The following is a 21547-nucleotide window of genomic DNA, read 5'->3' as shown; positions in this document are numbered from 1 at the left end:
CCCTGGCCCTGCCCCCGTACACCTGTTGGCCTGGGTCTTGGTTTTATCCGAAGACTTAGAGAACGGACGCAAGTTCCTTCGCGGATCCAGACGGATTACGTCGAGAAGCGGCACCTCAAGCTCGCGGCCCAAAAGCGCGGCCCCGCCACGACGCCCGCTAGCCGGCCCCACTTCGGCGCGCGCCGCTTACGTCACAGCATCGTCTCTCCCCTTCCCTAGCCACACCCCCTTGCCTGGCGACCCGGAAGTTGTACTTGCAACTGCGGCTTTCCTTCTCCCACAATCCTTCGCGCTCTTCCTTTCCAACTTGGACCCGGCAGAGTGAGTATGGGTGGCGGAGTCTGGGCTCCTAGAATCCAGCCCCATCCTCCTTGGGGGATTGTGCTAACTGGGTCCGCAAAATCTCTCCTGAGCCAGCCCGGGGCTCCGGTTGTGGGGAGATGGGAATACACCCTGCGTTTAAAGGCTCTCGAAGCCTGAGGAGGAAAGTGACCAGGCTTGGGGGAGCCGGAGCGGCAGGGGTTTCTGGGTCGGAGGCATCTGAGGGGCGCGGGTGCATAGGCCACTGGGTGACCGACTTAGCCTGGCCAGAGTCTCAGCACCTGGAAGCGCCCCGAGAGTGACAGCGTGAGGCTGGGAGGGAGGACTTGGCTTGAGCTTGTTAAACTCAGCTCTGAGCCTTATTGTCGCCTGCATTTAGATGGCTCCCGCAAAGAAGGGTGGCGAGAAGAAAAAGGGCCGTTCTGCCATCAACGAAGTGGTAACCCGAGAATACACCATCAACATTCACAAGCGCATCCATGGAGTGTGAGTATCCCTGTAGCCGCCCTGGGTCTCGAACTCAAGCGTCTGGTTGTCACTGAGAGATGTGCCGAGTCATCTCCATCCCAATCTTTTCCTCTTGTGGCCTTCCCTGTTTCATTCATTGGCAATTTAACAAATCCTGTGGGCTCTACCCTCCGAATACATTCACAGTCTGACCAGCTGCATTGGTCTTTCTGACCGCCCCCATTCTTTCTTAGCTGAATGCTGACAGTAGCAGCTCCCTGCTCCTGTTAACTTCCCTACCCAAACATGCGTGGTCTATTCTCAGATCCTCCATCGGCCTTCTATCTTAGGTTAGAAATCAAGAGTTCTTGCCATGATCCCACATTGACTGACCCGCTTAATCATACCGGGCATGCTTCTGTTCCAAAGTAGCTGCTTTGTTGAATTTTTACTTTTTCTTTCCCTATGCCTGAATGTTTTTTTCACAAATAAATGCTTCGTTGCCTTCAGACCTTGAGTCCAGTATCACCCTGGCCATCTGTTTTGTTTGTTTTGAGACGGAGTCTTGCTCTGTCCCCAGCCTCAAGTGCAGTGGTGCGATCTGCAACCTCCACCTCTGTGTCTTATCCTCCCCAGTAACTGGGATTACAGGAGCCCGCCGCCACACCTGGCCCACCTTGGCCGTCTTATAGAAACTTGCAGTCCCCTTCCCTAATGCTTTCTCTTTTATTTTCCCTGGTTTGTCTTTCTCTGTAGTACTAGATACCATCTGATGTACTCAATAGGTGCTTATATAAGCTGTGTGAAGAACAAGGGATTGCCAGCTGCTGTTATTTCTAGTACCCTTTATTTCTGGATGTTTAAGTATTTAAGTGAAGTGAGCTTGCTCGATGGGTTCATAGAGTTAACTATTGCCCTCATCATACTTAAGAAGCAACCTGCCTGCACGTTTCAGGCCCCTGCTCTTTAAGCATAGATGAAGTCAATAGCATTGAATGATCTGTTCCAAAAACATGTCCTGTCTTAAGACATGACATTTAATCAAATTTAATATTTTGATTGAGGACTTCAGAAAGTGGATTATGCATCTTCTTGTCCAAGGTATTATGCTATTTGCTGGGCATTGCACGCTGGTGGGAAAAAAGGATTGTTACTGCCTAGTGTAAGGTTTGGTTTAGGCTGGTTTTAGGAGGACATACCATCTACAGTAAGTCTTTACTGAGCTTTAAGCACACAGGCCTACTGTATGCTATAAAAACTTGGTTTTTGTTATATAGAACATTGCTTAAAGTCAGTTTCCAGGAGCCTATCGATGACATTGAGGATTTCTTACATGTACCTAATTTAATTTTGTGCTCCTTTAATTTGTTCACTTATGTTTGAATCGTAGGGGCTTCAAGAAGCGTGCTCCTCGGGCACTCAAAGAGATTCGGAAATTTGCCATGAAGGAGATGGGAACTCCAGATGTGCGCATCGACACCAGGCTCAACAAAGCTGTCTGGGCCAAAGGAATAAGGTGCTAAAGTTATCTGTATTCGAAGGTGAACTTTTGCAATGACGCCAGCTTCACTTACCCTGCAAGAGCCCATATCAGTTCAGTAATTTGGTTAATGCATGTGGAAGTATAAAAAAAACTACTGTGACCATAACTTAGGGTGGGTAGTATCTGCAGGGAAGCCCCTTAATTTAGTGCGTTACGAACTGAGACCCAAGTGAAGGAGCCAGCAGTGTAGGGTGGGAAAGAGCATTGCACAGAGAGGAAGCTTGGCAGGATCTGGGAGCAGGGTGGTGAGCGCAGGTAGGGTGGAATAAATGACTGCGAGCCCAGTGCAGGAGGAGGGAGGGGTGAGGGCTGACTGTAGGGTAGCTCTAGACAGCATGGCAAGTCCACCATGAGAGAACTGGTTCTTGGCCTGGGGCAGTTTTACCTGTCCTTCCTGGGGTTGTGGGGAGTCGGGGGGCAGTGTGTTGTCACTACTGAGGAATACTGTGGGCCAGGGACTACTAAACACCCTACAATTCATGGGGCTGTGCCCTCAACAAAGAATTGCCTAGCCCAGATGTTAGTGCTGATGTTGGGGGACCCTGCTCTAAAGTGGAACCAGAAAGCAGGGGAGGCTTGTGCTGTAAAGGACGTCATGAGGTGCCAGAACAGAAGTGGAGTGAGGGGCAGCTAGAGGAATGATGACAGTGTGGACTAGTTGTTTCCGGAAACGGGTTGGGGGAGGACTGTCTGCATCTGTGCAGTATTTAAACCTTAGGATTAAGTGAGATGAACAAGGCAGGGACCTGAGACCTAGCTCTTCTGTGGGTGGACATTTAAGGGTGCAGCAGGAGAGGTATTCTCCGATGCCTTCCTTGGGGTAAGAGGAATGGGATTACAGGAGCCAAGAGAAGTACTGAGTTTATAGGAATCCGGGGCCTAGAACAATACCCGGCACATCCTAAGATCGATAGAGGAAAGAGAATCAGCTGTGATGGTACAGAGAGGGTAAGACAGGACAAGGGGATTGCATGTGGAAGATAGAGTATGTGCCTGTGGCAGAGTTTTTAACAGTGTTTTTTGTTTTGAGATGGAGTTAATGTTGCCCAGGCTGGAGTGCAATGGCGTAGTCTTGTGGCTCACTGCAACCTCCACCTCCCGGGTTCAAGCTGTTTTCCTGCCTCAGCCTCCCAAGTCGCCGGGATTATAGGCAGCCGCCACCACACCTGGCTCTTACTTTTTGTGTTTTTAGTAGAGATGGGGTTTTACCGTGTTGGCCAGGGTGGTCTCGAACTCTTGACCTCAGATGATGCGCCCACCTCAGCCTCCCAAAGTGCTGGGGTTATAGGGGTGAACCACCACGCCCAGTCGTTTCTTCACATTTTAATGTAACAGAAAAATCACATAACAAGTTTCTGGTGATAGATAAAAGACTAACACATTTGGACCCAGATATCTGGTTAGGATTAACTGGTTGGATATCAGTGGTGGCTACCTTAACATATCTTCAAACAGGCATCCCTCCTGTGCATTTAATGTTCACCCGGGGGTTATGTTTCATTTTCCAGGGAACTGGTAAGTTCTAGGTTGGTCAGAGTAGAGCAAAGGACAGCATTAGAAGCAGGGATATGAGATATGTGAATATAGCTAGTGGCTGCTTGGTTGAAAGGAGGCATTGGCTTTAGCAACACAATTATGTTTTTATTAGGAATGTCCCATACCGAATCCGTGTGCGGCTGTCCAGAAAACGTAATGAGGATGAAGATTCACCAAATAAGCTATATACTTTGGTTACCTATGTACCTGTCACCACTTTCAAAAGTAAGTTCTCCATCCCATAAAGCCATTTAAATTCATTAGAATAATGTCCTTACCTCTGTTAAAATGTGAGTTCATCTGTTAAGCTAGGGGTGACACACATCATTGTACCCTTTTTAAATTGTGTGTTGGTGTGGGAAGATGCTAACGAATGCAAAACTGGTCCATATCTGGGATGTAAAAAGGTTGTGGAAAATAGAATGTTACATGCCCAGACCCATCTACAAAAGGTTTTTAGAGTTGAAATAAGAAAGGTGATGTGGGTGTGGAAATTGACTGTCATTTCTTTTACAGATTTACAGACAGTCAATGTGGATGAGAACTAATCGCTGATCGTCAGATACATCAAATAAAGTATAAAATTGCCTTCATGTTTTGGTTCTTTTTAGTTGCAACATAATATACTTGTATATCCTATCCTACTTATGGTATCATTTGAAGAGCTTTTCTCAAATTGATGGCCTGTGCTGCCTTCCCCCCATCCCCTGGGGTTGAATTTGTGGACAGGGTCTAGACAGGTTTTTAAAGGTGATTTCAAACTGCACCCTAATTTTAGAACCACTGTTTTGGGTAATTGGGATACTGAAGGCATATTGTTAATGATCCTACTTGTGTGTTTTGTTAATTCTAAGATAAGCATTTTTCCAGAAACCAGGATATAGAATCCAGTTGCCAACTTTAAAATGATGTACTATCTATCGACAGCATCTAAAATTTAATGAAATTAATACGCCAGTAGGTCTTTTAACTGCCTACATCTATATTGAGTATAGTTGTCTTCTAAAATAATTGGTTTTTGGTGAGATAACCAGATTCATATTTTAACTCATTTGTAATGGCCCCGTGGTACCTGGAGCCAAGGTTCAGAAGTGAAGTTCCTTAAGGTATCAATAACAAAAATTTGTATTGATAGTTCAGTCCTAAAGCAGTGTTGCTGGGATTATGTTTCACCAGCATTTACAAGCTGTGTGTTAAATGCTGCCATAAAGAGGTCTCTGAAGCCATAGGGCACACCTAAGGCGGGGCTGAGTACCTAGTGTTGCACCACCCAGAAACCATGGATGGGCAGCAGCAGTGGCTCCAGCTTACCCATTCACTGCCACAGTCTACAGCTTAAGACATTTAACTACAAGGTAAAAGAAAAGGACCAAGTAAATACAAAAAGTTTCTTATTAAAAAACTTGGAGGCCAACATTGAAAGCATGGTTTGTACACAACATTTTTGGAAGGACATATAAAGTGAATACAACCAAATATATTAAAATGGTTTCAATTACCAGCATTGAAACAGTGCAAAAAAAAAGCCAAATACAATTAATTGCACAGATAGTGGACTCCCTTAGATCTTGAAAGTGAACTTGATTCCTGACCTCTCCCATTGTCATTCCAAGTGAAAAATGAAAGCATGGGGCTTTTCTTGCTTCTTGGTTAGTATAACACACTGTTCATCTGAGAGCAAAATCACAGCAGAAGTGCCCGTTTCAGCGAATCTGGTAAAAATTGTAGGTTGGCATCAAGGGAACCAATGGATACGCGAGGGCACTGACAATTCTCAAAGAATACACAGAGATGCTTGAGGGTTGTGTTGGTTCCCCTGGCCACAGTTTTGTCAGGTTGTTTATCCAGATGCCCCATTTGTAAAGCAGACTGAAATCTCGGTTTAGGGCTGACCCCAAGAAACAATCTGGTTCGTGCTTTGGTATGGCGGACTCCAGTGTGCATAGCAGCTGCTATCTATCTTGCTACAAGTTACTCAGCTTAAGTTCAGACTGTGATTGGTGGCTCATTTCAAAAGTTTTGAGATTGTACTGATTCATCTTGGCATTTTCAAGTTTGGATTTCATGTCCAGTGGCTTTTCAAAAAAGTTTACTAATGACTGTTCAGTCAGAAGTGAAGCTAAAATATGTTCAAGGGAGACAGTCCAGTCCCCTTCTGCCTCCTCTGGAAATGCCTGGGAGTCCTGGGGCGTCTTCCCAGTGTCTGCAAAAACTGAGTCCTCAGGAGAAGGAGCTGAGGCCCGCAGCTCCTCCCCACACTCCTGGGAGCAGCTTTCAGAGCTGCTACTTCGCTGCCCCACCTCCCCGATCTGCAGCAGCAGTGTGGTGACTGTGGCTATGGCTTGGTACAAATCATTTTCTTCCGGATCTTCATGGAACATACTGTACAGAGTTTTACAGAACTGGATAAATTCTCTCTGAAATTGAAATAAGTAATGTAGCAGCAGAACCAGGGTGGAAGTGTCATTTTTTTCTTTTTTTTTTTTTAACATTATACCTGTGACCTTTGAGAAAACGACACAGTACTTTTGAAGACAGAATATAGGAAAAGGTAGTCTGCCTTTCCACTCTAAACTATTAACAGTGGTGAGTCCTGGGAATTTCGGCACAGACTTGGAAATGGGTAGACCTTCCTAGAGGATGTGCACACCCTTTAACAAAGCAATTCAAGAAACCACAGCAGGCTGGGCACAGTGCCTCACGCCTGTAATCCCAGCACTGTGGGAGGCCGAGGCAGGCGGATCACCTGAGGTTGGGAGTCAGAGACCAGCCCAACCAACATGGTGAAACACCATCTCTACTAAAAATACAAAATTAGCCGGGTGTGGTGGCACATGCCTGTAATCCCAGCTACTTGGAAGGCTGAGGCAGGAGAATCGCTTAAACCCAGGAGGCAGAGGTTGTGGTGAGCCGAGATCGCATCATTGCACTCCAGCCTGGGCAACAAGAGTGAAACTTCGTCTCAAAAAAAAAACATAGCAATGTACAGATTTATCTGTAGGGATCTTTAAGGTAGAGTTTATAATAGGAAAATGCTGGAAACAGCTGAAACGCTATAAAGTTAGGGCATGTTCCTCTGGCGGGAAGGCCATGCAGGACCTAAATGTAAAATGAAATGGAAGAGTGATGCCTGTTTTCTCAGTGTAATCTGAGACACTGCTGCTGAAACTGAGAATATATAATGTGAGGACAGGTGCTTCAGGTGGAATCTAGCTACACAATTACTCCAAGAATAGAAAAATGGTTGGATATGGCCAGGTGCAGTGGCTCATGCCTGTAATCCCAGCGCTTTGGGAGGCCGAGGCGGGCGGATCACGAGGTCAGGAGATCAAGACCATCCTGGCTAACACGGTGAAACCCCATCTCTATTACAAATACAAAAAAATTAGCCGGGCTTGGTGGTGGGCGCCTGTAGTCCCAGCTACTCGGGAAGCTGAGGCAGGAGAATGGCATGAACTTGGGAGGCGGAGCTTGCAGTGAGCTGAGATCGTGCCACTGCACTCCAGCCTGAAGAAAAATGCTTGGGTACTAATATAACAAATATTTATTTGGGGGAAAGATCCATGGTTATTTTGAAAGAAAGGAAACCTGAGTATTAACATGGCCCATTTTGTTTGAAACATCTATAGAAAAAAAAAAGTATGTGTATCAGAATGTTAATACTGATAGCTCTGAGTGATGAAGTTTAACTCATTTTGATCATATATCCAAAGAGTAGAATGAACATCTGAGCAATTCCCAGCAGAGCAGACAAGCAGCATTTCTCAAACATGCTATGAAACACTAATCCCACAAGATGTTTTGTGGTCAAAAGAAAAAAAAAACTGAGAAACTGCATGCTAAATTCTACTCTTGAAGGGTCGTAGTCCACAGCACCAAAATGACTTAAGTCCTATCAAAAATAAGCATTTTTTTTTTTTTTTTACATGGAGTCCTCGCTCTGTCGCCCAGGCTGGAGTGCAGTGGTGTGATCTCGGCTCACTGAAAGCTCTGCCTCCCGAGTTCACGCCTTTCTCCTGCCTCAGCCTCCCGAGTAACTGGGACTACAGGCACCCGCCACCACGCCCGGCTAATTTTTTTTGTATTTTTAGTAGAGACGGGGTTTCACCATGTTAGCCAGGATGGTCTCAATCTCCTGACCTCGCAATCCGCCCGCCTCAGCCTCCCAAAGTGCTGGGATTACAGACGTGAGCCACTGCGCCCGGCCAAAAAGGAGCATTTTTAACTTCAAGCCTACATTTCCTAAACATTGGGAAGAACCATTTTCAAATGGAAACAACCATATGGAACCTGAATATGGCACAACCCTTTTCTGGAAGATGCTCAGAAGTTTTAAAGACTCCTATCAGTACTGTGTATCATGCAGCCAGTGATTTCCCAGGAAATGGAGGAAGCACAGTATTTTTGAAGGGAAGAATGCTGTATCCACAGTGGCCCCAAATACTTCTACCTCCCAGAGGAATAAATCTGTATCACAACCTGGATAAATGAATTTTATATAAAAACTCCTCAAAGATTTGAAGTGTGTGGCAACCTCCTGTTTTGAAGCGATTTGAGTATCTGGAGTATCTTCAGTTGATCACAATTTAATATTTCCCATTTAATCACCATGATGTTCCGCTACCTGGACTTTGCAGGTAAAGGGGCCCAAGCTTGATTCTCAGATTAATCATTTGAAAAACCAGTTAATTCTTGGTCAGGTACGGTGGCTCACACCTGTAATCCCAGCACTTTGGAGGCTGAGGTGGGCAGATCACAAGGTCAGGAGTTCAAGACCAGCCTGACCAACATGGTGAAACCCTGCCTCTACTAAAAATACAAAAATGAGCCAGACGTGGTGGCACACGCCTGTAATCCCAGCTACTCGGGAGGCTGAGGCAGAATTGCTTGAACCCGGGAGGCGGAAGTTGCAGTGGGCTGAGATTGCACCACTGCACTCCAGCCTGGGCAACAGAGCGAGACTCCATCTCAAAAAAAAAAAAAAGTTAATTCTCTTCACTGAATAAAGTCCATACCTGGCTCATTTTGGGCAATTCTTTCTGAGTTTTATCTTTTTCTTTGGCTAAATCCTTAATCATCTGCTTCAGCTGTTTCTGATAATCAACTGCATCACCTTGAAACAAAGGAAAACAATATGTAGTTTAATTTAAATAAATTCAGTGAAAGCAAAAAGGAAACTATGTGGGAGAGAGGAGCAAGGGGGTGAGGAATTCCACTAAGCAAATTCCATACGAAACTGGAAAGCAAGAGATTCCCCTGGAGAGCCAGTGGGTGGCAACTGGGGGACTTCTGCTCTAAGAGGACGCGTGAAACAGCAAACAGGAGGAAGGAACTTGGTGGTGGGGGCAAGGGGCAGCCACCCAGCAACACCCCCACTCGGAGCACTTCTGGCCTCTAAAGGCAATGAGAGTTTTGGTGATAATTCATTGGACGAAGGGAAAAGACAAGGCTGCTACAAGAAGAGGGGTGAGGGCAACCCCGGTGCCTCCCGCCACTGCAGTGGTATGCCCAGGGGAAAGCAACAACGAAAAGAGGTACGTGCCATTGGGTTTCCCAAAAACCAGGGGTCTCGATGTTGACAACAGAGGATTCTTCAGTGGCGACTGGCTGTCTCGGTCATTTTCAGTGAGTGCTTAAAAAAAGATGAGAGGTTTAAATTAAACAAATTTTCTGCCTTACCAAAACTGACAGTAATGTAGCTTTCTAGGCAACTAAAGGCTAAGCCAGCAGCTCCCAGCCTGTGGACTGTAGTTTCTGCAGGGTCCATGAACCCAAATGCACACCAAGCACTGTCTGGATACCCAGAGAAAATAAAATGTCCCCCCACCAAGTGTGCCTTTTCCCAGAAGTATGTGGAGACTGTTGTAATTAACAACATACACATTCATAGAAGGACACTGCTAATACTGATTTGGAAAAAATGTATGTAGTGAAATCCCATTTTGTAAAACTAAAATATATCCATGCACATATAAAGTACTCTAGAAATAAATACACTAAATCTCTGGGTGGTGGAATAATTGGTAATGATTTTAAACTTTTCAGGATAGTATTTCTCTATAATGAGCACATACTGCTGTACTTATACAATTTCTTTTAAAAGTTGAAGAAAAGCTTTAGTGAATTCAAAGCAGCATCTTAGTATTAGGAGTGTTCTTAAGGATGTTAAAAATAAAACACTCAGAACCCTCACATATTGACAATGGGAATATAAACTGACTCAGCCACTTTAGAAAACAGTCTGGCAGTTTTTTAAAAAGTTAAAGTTACCATTTGGCTCAGAAATCTTACTTCTACATATACACCCAAGAGAACTGAAAGTGTTCACATGCAAACTTGTACACAGATTGTTCATAGTAGTATTGTTCCTAGCAGCCAAAAAAAAACCCAAATGTTGAATAAATTGCTGAATAAACAAATCATGGCATACCCATGCAATGGAATATTTGGCCATTAAAAGGAATGAAGCACTGGCTCATGCTACAGCATGGATGTGTCTTGAAAACATCATGCTAGGTGAAAGAAGTCGAACATGATACAGCAACTCCATTTATATCAAATTTCCAGGACAGACAAATATACAGAAACAGAAAGCTGCCTACAGCTGGGGAAAATGGATACACTGGGAGTGAGAGCTAAAGATATGACGTTTATTTTCAGGGTGATGAAATGGTCTAAAATTGATTGTGGTGATCACTGCACAACTCTGAATATACAAAAAAAACCCATCGAATTGTACACTTTAAACGGGTGACTTGCATGGTGCGTGAAATATATCTCAATAAAGCTGCTACCAAATAACAATTATCAGGGGGATGACAGGGAAGGTTCCCCATATTTTAAAAAGTTTGGAACTTATTTGTAAACCATTTCACTGAAAATAAATCAAAGGCAAAATTCAGCTGTGATTCAACAAGCTTCCACAAGATGGCAGCAAAGCTTTGGAAAGCTACCCTTTTTCCAACTTTCCCCAAAACAAATTCTGTGCAGTGGCACATGTAAGAATCCACTCAAACTGAACAGGAGGAAAACTGCAAACCGTGAATGGTACCTGGGACAGTCAGGATGGAAACGGATTTCCCAGAATAGTGCTGGGATGCCAAAGAGCTTGGCGTACCACAAAGTAGAAATGTGTATACAAGTCACCAACAAAATATGATGGGAGCCATAGAAAGGCAGCAATTAATCCAAGGGGTGGGCAAGTGTCCAGAAAGGAGGCAGGTAAAGTATTAACAGTGACAAGGAACTGAGGGGCCAAACAACTCCCAGAGCAGAGCCTCCCAACCTCTGCCATCACAGCATATGCAGAGAACATCACCTGGACATGGAACTCACTGAAAATACTCATTCCACGATCTATTTATGATCAGAAGGATAGGATACTATGCATTATGGGAAACAGTAACTACTAAGAATACATACAGTCTTTAAAAATCTTTTCAATCTTTTTACATGAGATATTTGGGCTGTTTAAACATCACCTTATTTTTACATTCCTATATATATATGTAGCCTGTAATTCAAGAGTCTAAATGGATTGAGAGACAATTTCTATTAAAGTGTTCATTCTGTCTCACTTCAAGTACTACACAAGTTAAAATCAGATAAAGGGTTTACATTTGGTCATCTGAAACCCCCATCTCAGACTTCTGTCTGAAGGTAGTAGGTAACTTCATTGCTCCAACAGATACCACCAGCAGGAAGGTCTCTCCTTTATGGCCTTAGGGAGCTTCATTACACGCTGTATATGGTTTCCATTTTCTATATCATTGTCATTGCCACTGCCATCTTCCTCACTTTCTAAATGGGATGCCTGTGGAGGCGACAAGCCAGTTCCACCGTAAGCGTCTTCTCTCTAGTAGAATTCACATATGGCTTTGAACACAATCTGGCCTTCAGATGCAGTTGAGACATTACAGTAATCATCAAAATAATCCCATCTCCACCACGCTTATTTTGCAAAAGCAGTATATGGCCTTCCTCTCATCCCTCCACAGTGGTTGGAAACAGCAATCAAATTATAGCAGTGAGGCCTTGCACTTGGATTAACTAGAAATTCCAATACAGCCAAGTCATTGATAAGGAAATCAACTAAGGTATCTAACTTGTTTCTCAAGGATCTTCTGTAAGAAAAATCACTTGAGATGCAACAGCTACTAGAGGCAGGGATCATACATCCAATTTCTTAGTGGTGGCTTCTTGACGATTTGGATACCAGGAATCTTTATCACTTAGTTTTCTTTTCTTTTTCTTTTTTTTTTTTTTTGAGACGGAGTCTCGCTCTGTCGCCCAGGCTGGCGTGCAGTGGCACAATCTCGGCTCACTGCAAGCTCCGCCTCGCAGGTTCACGCCATTCTCCTGCCTCAGCCTCTCCAAGAAGCTGGGATTACAGGCGCCCGCCACCAGGCCCGGCTAATTTTTTGTATTTTTAGTAGAGACGGGGTTTCACCGTGGTCTCGATCTCCTGACCTCGTGATCCGCCCGCCTCGGCCTCCCAAAGTGCTGGGATTACAAGCGTGAGCCACCGCGCCCGGCCCACTTAGTTTTCTTTTGTTGAAAAGGGTCTGAGGCAGTCTTTTAATTTCACAAAAGTTTTTTTTTTTTTTTAAAGGAAGTTTATATTCAAAATCTTTCGTGGCATTTTAACTCAGGATCCCAATCCAACGCCAGAATAGATCTTTCATCTAGCCCAAACTGCCCGTCATCGAATCAAACATGTCTGCTATCATTTCTGATGTAGCTGATACCAGGACTGCTTAACTGTTAAACTGGAGCTGGTATTAGGACTGCGTGTTAAACTGGAATCTAAACTACCATTTTTTGTGCCCTGTGAGACGCTGACCTTTGTAAATTTCGTCAACACATCATCCATTTTCGAAGTCATTTCTCCTCTAGCTAAATCTGTAGAATGACTGTTTTTTCTCTGAGGGAGGCTCTTAATCCTGGCTGGATTCATCATTTAGCCAATCTGCTCCATTTCACCTGGTGAGCCTTCTTCCCCTATGCCGTTTGGGCCATTCACATTATTATTTTGGTCCTTAGAGCAGTGTAAGCATCCTTCAGTTTCTTGGGTTCCAGCAGATACCCTGACATATTGGCACATTCTTAAAAGCAAGAGCTTACAGAGTTATCTTCAGTATTGTTTCTTAGCATAGCCATAAGAAAAGCCGGACCAAAAAGTGAAGAATCAAGATAGTGGGTATAACTTGAGTGCCAAACTTCTCTCTTAGGCAACCAGTAGTCACATGCTCTCTCTCTTTGGTCCTACTGATGTTAATTTTAAACACCTCCCATTCCATAATGCTTGTAAGGTTTTTCTCCACAGCAAATATTCTGTGAAATCTATTATAGAGTCATGTGTCACTTAATGAGAGGAATACGTTCTGAGAAATGCATCATTAGGTGATTTTGTCATTGTGCAAATATCATACAGTGGACTTACACAAACCTAGACGGTGTAGCCTACTACACACCTCGCCTATAAAGTCTATTGTTCCTAGGCTACAAACCTGTGCGGCATGTTACTGTCCTGAATACTGTAGGCAGCTGGAACACAATGGTAGCTGTGTATCTAAACATATCTAAATGTAGAAAAGGCGCTATAAAAATATGGTATAAAAGAAAAAAAATGGCATACCTGTATAGACCAACTTAACTGTGAATGGAGATTGCAGGGCTGGAAGCTGTTCTGGGCAAATCAGTGAGTAGTGAGTGAATACGAAGGCCTAGGACGTTACTGCACACTGTGATGGACTTTATAAACACTTAGACTGTACTGAGTTCATTTTTAAAATATTATTCTTGATCTTCAGTAATAAATTAACCTTAGCTTACTATAACTTTTTACTTTATAAACTTTTTGACTCTTTCGTAGTAACACTTGCCTTAAAACACAAACACATTGTACAGCTGTGAAAAATATTTTTTTTATATTCTTATTCTATAAACTTTTTTCTATCAAAAAAATCTTTTTAACTTTTTTGTTAAAAACCAAGACAAACACGCACATTAGCCTAGGTCTACACAGGGTCAGGATCGTCAGTATCAGTGTCTTCCATGTCCACGTCTTGTCCCAACTGAAGGTCTTCATGGGCAATAACATACACAGAGCTGTCCTCTCCTGTGGTAACAGTGCCTTCTGGAATAGCTCCTGAAGGACCTGCCTGAGGCTGTTTTACAGTTTACTTTTTTTTTTTTAATAAGTAGAAGAAATGTATGCTAAAATAATGATAACTAGTATAGTAATTACATAAACCAATAACATTCATTATCATTACCCAATATTAGGTGTTATATGTAATTTTATACGCCAGACTTTTATACAATGGCAATAGAGCTGTTTATACCAGCATCATCACAAAAACATGAGTAACGTGTTTTGCTACGGTGTTTACAATGGCTAAGACAGGAATTTTTCAGTCTCGTAATCCTATGGGACCACCGTCATACATGCTGTCTATCCTTGCCCAGAACGTCCCTATGTGGCACACAACGGTATATATTTATCAGTACCTACCATCTAATCTGCAGATACCCTTGGCAAAGCAGACCATGCTGTGCTAAGATCTTGTGTATTTCCAATGTACTACACAGGTTTGGAAAGCAGATCCATTCTAACAGATATCCATGGTACATCACTTTATCACAGGCAAGATAGGGTCAAGTGACAAAAAGGATAAGATGTTGCCAAAATCTTGGCACGCTCAGGACTTTTTAATATTAGTTTTCATACTAACAGTGAAGCAGCTACATGCAATTCCCAATTAGGTCTTCACAACAATGATCTCTTCAAAACAGATTGTCACCATCAGTGAAAAACTGAACAAGAAGGGGAAAGCAAATGGCACTTTTTCTCTACTTGGTGAAAAGTCATTATAGAGGATTTGAACGGTTCCAATGCTCGCAATTCTACTTCAAGCACGTGCTCATTCTACATATCTACATATCAACCCCTTTTTCACTGACAAATGTAATGTTGACAATTTTTTGGCTAATGGGACTAGATTTTGAATCCAATCAACACTTTTTCATATAAAGTATTTCAGAATAACAAAGCTTTCCCTCATTCATACACAGATATTGCTGTACTATAATCTATAATTACATTTTAGAATTCAAATTATAACACTGACTAAACATCACTAATGAAACATTTGTGACCTCTTTTCGAAGTTGAATTTTTGCTTTGAATTCATATTTTGTCAGTATGTGTTAATATAATGTCATGTGCTCTTTCAGTTATCAATTAAGTTCATTCAGGTTTTCAACGTTTTAAGTGTTTTTTTTTTTTAAAGCCAATAATTACCCTTAACCAACTGCAAATTGGAATTATTCAAAAGATTTCTCCTTTTAACTCAACTTCTTGACAGAACTCATCCTTTAGACAGCAGATGTACTTGGTTATGTATAAGACCTCAGAAGGAAACTTCTATTCCTTCACAGAAAGCTGAACTCAAAGACTGGAGCAGCTCCAATTTTATTAGTCAACATTTTAAGGACATCCTTTAATGCGGATTCAGGCTGACAGGCAAATCTTTCAGAGAGCCTAACTGTGAATAACATAGCATATTCCCTGAATCTCAGAGTTCGCAGAAGGAACTCATGATGTGAGGGGTCCTCATAGGCCTGCTCAGTATACAAACTTACAGAAAAACCTCCAAATTGTCTCATTTGTGTGTGTCCGTTTTCAACATAACTTTCTCAGCAGTTTGTTATGATGTTTCTTTCCAAGGAAAATAAAGTTCTCCCAGGAAGTTCTCCTCTGAAAGTCCAATTAGTATAATTAACTAAGCAAAATGACCAATATCTGCAGGTTTATCAATCTGCAGTGAAAACTCTTGATTTTATAATCTTCTGGAATAGTCTTCATCTGTGTGTCACCTGACATGGTACCAAATCATCTGTAATATTTCTTTCCTAGTTCTGTGCTAAATAGTGTTACAATTGCCAAGAGCCCATAAAGTGAGCCCTCCTGGAAATGGATGCAGCCTTGGGCCTCAGCTCTTCATTGCTTCCTGAGCTGCAGCAGATGCCTTTACAACCAAGCTCACAGAAGACATCTGTCTCCTACGTTACCCTGGCAGAGGGCCAGGCCTGTTCTACACGGGCGGGTGTTTCAGCAAGGTACTGATGTTTTCTATCCTTGCCTCTTCGACAGGCAAATAGTAAGACTTAGGTGAAGAGAATTCTTTAGGCACACAAATTCACATTTGATGTAATCTCATTATACTTCCTGATCTGTGATTGTAAACTTTCATTTCATAACTAGTATGTCTGTCCCACCTTTAAAAAGTTTTTCATTATGAAAGTATTTGTTAGAATTAAGTCCATTTAAATGAAAAAAACTTAGATGTGAGTCTGCATGGCCTCAGGAAAATGATGTTTTAAAATAGAGATTTTAGGTTGTCTGCACTCTAGCTTTTTTGTCGTTTTCTTAAGGCTTTTTTAACTGCATCAAAAATTCAGATACGAAACATACACTAAAAAATAATACATCATATCTTAATTTCCACTGAACTTGATTTAAATTCATAATCACACAGTATGAATATCACAGTCAGATATGTTCAAAAAGGTATGAACAATTGATTTTCTGAAACCATGAAGGACTACAAATGCTTTTAATAAACCAAGGTAATTAAAATGTCTTTTAGAAATAAACTTATTTGGAAACAAGTAGTAATTCATTAGAAAGTTAGATGAAGAGGCCGGGTGCAGTGGCTCACGCCTGTAATCCCAGCACTTTGGGAGGCTGAGGCAGGTGGATCACGAGGTCAGGAGATTGAGACCATCCTGGCTAACACAGTGAAACTCTGTCTCTACTAAAAAAATACAAAAAATTAGCCGGGCGTGGTGACGGGCGCCTGTAGTCCCAGCTACTCGGGAGGCTGAGGCAGGAGAATGGCGTGAACCCAGGAGACCGAGCATGCAGCGAGCTGAGATTGCGCCACTGCATTCCAGCCCGGGTGACAGAGCAAGACTCTGTCTCAAAAAAAAAAAAAAAGAAAGTTAGATGAAGAATCAAAAATCAATCTTAGATGATAATTCAAAAGCCAATTATAAATTTAAAAATATATCGCGGTGAAATTCTATCTGTACTAATCTATGCAACTTTTCTATAAATCTAAAATTATTCCAAAATAATGTTTGTTTTAAAACCAAGATAAAATAATAGAGTAAAATAAAAACAATCATGTTCTATTTAAGAATGCCAGATATAATGACAACTATGGAAAGATGATGATGATGATGATATGATGAAGATAAACAATTATGCATGCCTTCTATGTTAATAGAAAAACATTTGTGAAAAATAAAGATAAAACTCAATTTATATTGGCATAAAGGGCAGAAAACTTCAATGATGCTAAACAATTTGCATTTATGATCAGTTGACAGAGAAAGGGAAACCAAAAATAAATAAATAATAAACAATTTGCACTCAAGTCATAATAGTGCACACTGTCAATGGGAAGGTCAAGGAGGGACTGTGTGGCCAGCACAGAATGCTCACTGGGGACAGCGTGCCTAAGGTATCAGATGCCAGTTCAGTAATGGCTGTATCCAGAAGTAGACCCAGAAAGCCCACAAGTAATGTCTAGGTGCATCTTCAATGTTTGTACAGTAGTCCCCCTCATCCGAAGTGTTAAACTGCACGCTGCTCTGAGTAACATTTTGAAATCTTGCGCTGTTCCACTCCATCCCAGGCCAGACGTGAATCCTCCCTTTGTCCAGTATCTCCACAAGGTCTACACTACCTGCCTGTTAGTCACTCATTAGCCACCTTGGTGATCAGATTGAAAAAATCTAGTGTATACAGGGTTTGGTACTATCCACAGTTTCAGGCATCCATGGGGAGTTGGGGGGGCGGTTCTTGGGACATATGCCCAGTGGATAAAGGGGAATGTGTATGTGCATTAATAGTTGTAAAAGCCACCAGAATATCATGGCCCTAGAAGCCCCCTTGGCGCCCACCAGCCTCCCCAGGCACCATCCAACACCAAAACCACAACCACAGCACTGGGGGGCAGAGCCCTCTGGGATTTCTCATTCATCTCTATTACTTTTTAAGATCCAACGAACACCTTTTAGGTTTCCTTGGTCTTGTTCCTGTCAACCTCAAGTCTGACCTCATAGATACCCAAATGGCTTCCTTTTCCTGGTTACTAGTGCTGAAATTTGTAGAAAACATGGTCTGATGCACTAGAAACATGAAATGGTTCTTCAGATTCAGTAGCCTAAAATAACTAGTAAGGTAATGAGGGTCTGGCTCTCACACACATTCCACAGGCCAGTGGTTCTGAAGGTGTCCTCTGACCCAGGGTGTTGGAAACCAGGGCGGGGGCCCAGGAACTTGGTTTAACAGGCCCTCCAGGCGATTCTGGTGCACACTCCAGTTTGGGAGGTCCTGCCAGAGCTATGCAGCACAGAACTTCAAACCTGTGACCTGAAACCCCAAGCCAGAAACACCTGCTGCCTCGAGCATAAGTGACCTTTAAAAAGAGAAGAGCTTCAGAGTCAAGCACAAAGCTGATACTGTGTTTAAGCAGAGCACAGTCTGATTTTGCTACTTAGACTTTCTTACCTGGAGGGATATGAAGCCTGTATAATAGTTTAATCTTCTCATTCATTTCTCCATTATACATAATATCTGCAAAAATTTTAAAAAGAGAGAGTGAGTTGATGCCAATGCTGAAAGTCCATTGTCAGGACACAAACTCACTGTGGAGAGAACACAATACCAGCAACCCCCAACTCTCCTGCCCCAGACACACACCATGGTAGCAATGAAAGTGTTAAAGGCAGGGCTGTTGACTATGTGAGCTCCAAGGAACTTTGTGAATGTTGTCCGTCCTCATACCTTCCAAAACATTTTAATTTTATGGACAAAAATTAGGAACATGGCTCCCAACAAGCCACCACCACATCGTGGGTGCCAAGGAAAGCAAGGTGAAAAGCCTCTTAAGTTGACAGCGTGGGCCCCTCTCCCATCCCCCTTCAGAAAGTAGATCCTGAGAGGGGCCTGCAGAGTGATATTTCAAAATCATAAGTTCATGTCAGGCCAGTCACAAAAGTGTTAAACCATGTGCATCTGCCTGCTCCAAAGATCCACTTTGTCTTCTGTTCACAGACCCACACCTCAAAGCACCTCACTGCAAAATCCCACAGAGGCATACCGAGGCAGCTCACAAATGCTTTGAACTCAATGAGCTGGTCCATGTTGTCATCCAAGAGCCTGAACATCCTTTCAGCGAGGATCTCCGTGTGGGCCCTACAGGTCCAGGGCGAGACTAGCTGAAACAGGTGTGCAAACTGCCGGGCATCTATGCGGTACTGCTCGGCATAGGGCCGGCTGGGGTCGTGGCGTGAGGCCATGGGCCTGGGCTGCTCCCAGTAACAGCTCATCATGTGTTCTCTCTTCAAACAAGAGGGAGAAAGGGAGCTCTTACCACTTATTGAACAAGCCACGTTGTTAACACAAACAAATAAAATAATAAATTACTCACAATCTCACCACTGTAACTGGATATGTAAAAGTGTTCCCTTGTTACCCTGACATCCTTACCCACACGAACATGTAATTTTGACGTTGGTTTCTTTTATTATCAAGGTCTTTTTGTCTCTCATTGTGGTAAAATATACATAACGTAAAATGTACCAATTTAACTATTTTTAAATGTACAGTTCAGCTAACATAGTTTTCATTATAGAAGACACACAATTTTTATTCTGATATTTTCACTTAAAATCGTACTTTTTTGACCGGGCGTGGTGGCTCACGCCTGTAATCCTAGCACTTTGGGAGACCAAGGTGGGTGGATCGCCTGCGCTCAGGATTTCGTGACCAGCCTGGGCAACACGGTGAAACCCCGTTTCTACTAAAAAATACAAAAAATTAGCTGGGTGTAGCGGTGTGCACCTGTAATCCCAGCTACTCGGGCGGCTGAGACAGGACAATCGCTTGAACCCGGGAGGCCGAGATTGCAGTGAGCCGAGATCATGCCACTGCACTCCAGCCTGGGCAACAGAGCGTTTTTTTGTTTGTTTGTTTTCCTTTTTTTGAGATGGAGTCTCGCTCGGTCACCCAGGCTGGAGTGCAGTGGCGTGATCTCAGCTCACTGCAACCTCCGCCTCCAAGGTTCAAACGATTCTCGTGCCTCAGCCTCCCAAGTAGCTGGGATTACAGGTGCCTGCCACCACACCCAGCTAATATTTTGTATTTTTAGTAGAGACTGGGTTTCACCGTGTTAGCCAGGCTGGTCTCGACTCGCCTTGGCCTCCCAAAGTGCTGGGATTATAGGCATGAGCCACCGTGACTGGCCCCAAATCATATTATTTAAAAATCAAAAAGGACTAGCCAGATCTGTAGGATACGGAAGGAACTAATAACCCTGGCTACCTGTGGGGAGGGCCCCAGAGATAGAAGTGAGACTTTTTATTGCATATTTTTAATACTTTCTGAATTCTGAACCACATGAATACATTAACAATTTTTTTTAAGTTTTTTTTTTTAAGGTGAGTTGAAGTCTTGGGAATAGACTGAAAACTAACAAAACCGGCCCTATCGCTGAGGACCAGGTGAGCCTCCTCCGAATGCATCATTTCCACCCATACTAAATAACTACATCATCTCTTTGGACATCCCAATTCACAAAAGTCTGAAGTAGTTCCCAATAACTGCAGGGTTCTTGACCACTTCAGTGTCCTCTGTCCACAGGATGGGACAAAAACAAGGGCAGATGCTGTAGTCTGCAAGCTCATATCCTCAAATAGAGACCAAAATGCCATCTATAATTTTACTGTCATATTCACCACAGCCATGTCATTTAAATAGTCATTACAGAATCATGAAAATAATCACAAGAACTTTTAAGTGTGAAATAAAGGTCTCATAAATTTCTGTTCCTTAAAACCCAAGGCACCCCATGAATTTCTATGTACATTCGTGTAGACTGTCACATCAACATCCCATAAAATGCAGAAGAAAATGGTTGTAATGCATACACCAAGGACAAATATTAGTTTACATAGAATCCCATAGGAAAACAAACCACTATAAAAATAGGCAAAGAATATGAACAGGTGATTCAAAAGAGTAGAGAACTAGCCAATAAACATGAACTGGCACTCAACCTCATTAATGAGAAAACAAGTTTAAATTAAAATGAAATGTAATTTTCCACTGGACTAGCAAAATTTTGAAAGATCCATGATATTAAATGCTGGGTGGGTGTGGAGTGTGGGGAAATGAGTCCTCTTAAACACCATCAGTGGGACTGCAATTTTTTTTTTTTTTTTTTTTTTTTGAGACAGAGTCTCACTCTTGTTGCCCAGGCTGGAGTGCAGTGGCGCAATCTTGACTCACTGCAACCTCTGCCTCCCAGGTTCAAGCAATTACCCTACCCTAGCCTCCCAAGTAGCTGGGATTACAGGTGCATGCCACCACGCCTGGCTAATTTTTGTATTTTTAGTAGAGACGGGATTTCACCATGTTGGCCAGGCTGGTCTCAAACTCCGAACCTCAAGTGATCCACCCACACTGGCCTCCCACAGTGCTGGGATTACAGACATGAGCCACCATGCCTGGCCAGAACTGTAATTTGAAAAAATTTAAAAAGCTTTAGCAGTATTGACTAAAGTTGGATATATACGTCACCCATGACCCAACAGTTCCACCTCAAGGAACCCAATTCTACAGAA

The 21547-nt window shown here is 42.8% G+C and overlaps 2 protein-coding genes across 7 annotated transcripts in view; one reads left to right on the top strand and one right to left on the bottom strand.

Moving 5' to 3' along the window:
- The first annotated feature begins 240 nt into the window (after nt 1–240).
- RPL31 (ribosomal protein L31) lies at nt 241–19048 on the top strand. Of its 3 annotated transcripts, XR_004033349.1 has the most exons (6): nt 244–321; nt 701–807; nt 2159–2284; nt 3960–4072; nt 15768–15970; nt 18978–19048. XR_004033349.1 is itself a non-coding variant. In XM_030827856.1 (5 exons), exons 2-5 carry the CDS (start codon nt 701–703, stop codon nt 15776–15778), a joined length of 357 nt encoding a protein of 118 aa, XP_030683716.1. In that variant the 5' UTR covers nt 241–321; the 3' UTR covers nt 15779–16630. The 3 variants fall into 3 exon arrangements, 2 of the variants coding, with proteins under 2 accessions (XP_030683716.1, XP_003274907.1); XM_030827856.1 differs by lacking the exon at nt 18978–19048 and having other exon boundaries at nt 241–321; nt 15768–16630; XM_003274859.4 differs by lacking the exons at nt 15768–15970; nt 18978–19048 and adding an exon at nt 4364–4440.
- TBC1D8 (TBC1 domain family member 8) overlaps nt 5222–21547 on the bottom strand; it is a 144046-nt gene continuing 127720 nt past the window's right edge. For all 4 annotated transcript variants that reach the window (XM_030827854.1, XM_030827855.1, XM_030827852.1 and 1 more), the window contains 5 exons: nt 19024–19264; nt 18432–18497; nt 9390–9479; nt 8863–8960; nt 5222–6264 (listed from right to left, as the gene is read on the bottom strand). In XM_030827854.1, the coding sequence (XP_030683714.1) occupies nt 5812–6264; nt 8863–8960; nt 9390–9479; nt 18432–18497; nt 19024–19264 (948 nt within the window). In that variant the 3' untranslated portion in view covers nt 5222–5811. The remainder of the gene's footprint in view (nt 6265–8862; nt 8961–9389; nt 9480–18431; nt 18498–19023; nt 19265–21547) is intronic.

This window comes from Nomascus leucogenys, chromosome 14, assembly GCF_006542625.1.
Source record: "Nomascus leucogenys isolate Asia chromosome 14, Asia_NLE_v1, whole genome shotgun sequence".
Taxonomy (NCBI): domain Eukaryota; kingdom Metazoa; phylum Chordata; class Mammalia; order Primates; family Hylobatidae; genus Nomascus; species Nomascus leucogenys.
The sequence above is the reverse complement of the archived record's forward strand: the minus strand, read 5'-3'. Positions and strand labels throughout refer to the sequence as shown.

Coding starts and splice junctions, on each gene's coding strand:
- RPL31 (XM_003274859.4), top strand. CDS start 701: ATGGCTCCCGCAAAGAAGGGTGGCGAGAAGAAAAAGGGCCGTTCTGCC. Junction 808..2,158: donor CACAAGCGCATCCATGGAGT/GTGAGTATCCCT, acceptor TTTGAATCGTAG/GGGCTTCAAGAAGCGTGCTC. Junction 4,073..4,363: donor ACCTGTCACCACTTTCAAAA/GTAAGTTCTCCA, acceptor TTTCTTTTACAG/ATTTACAGACAGTCAATGTG.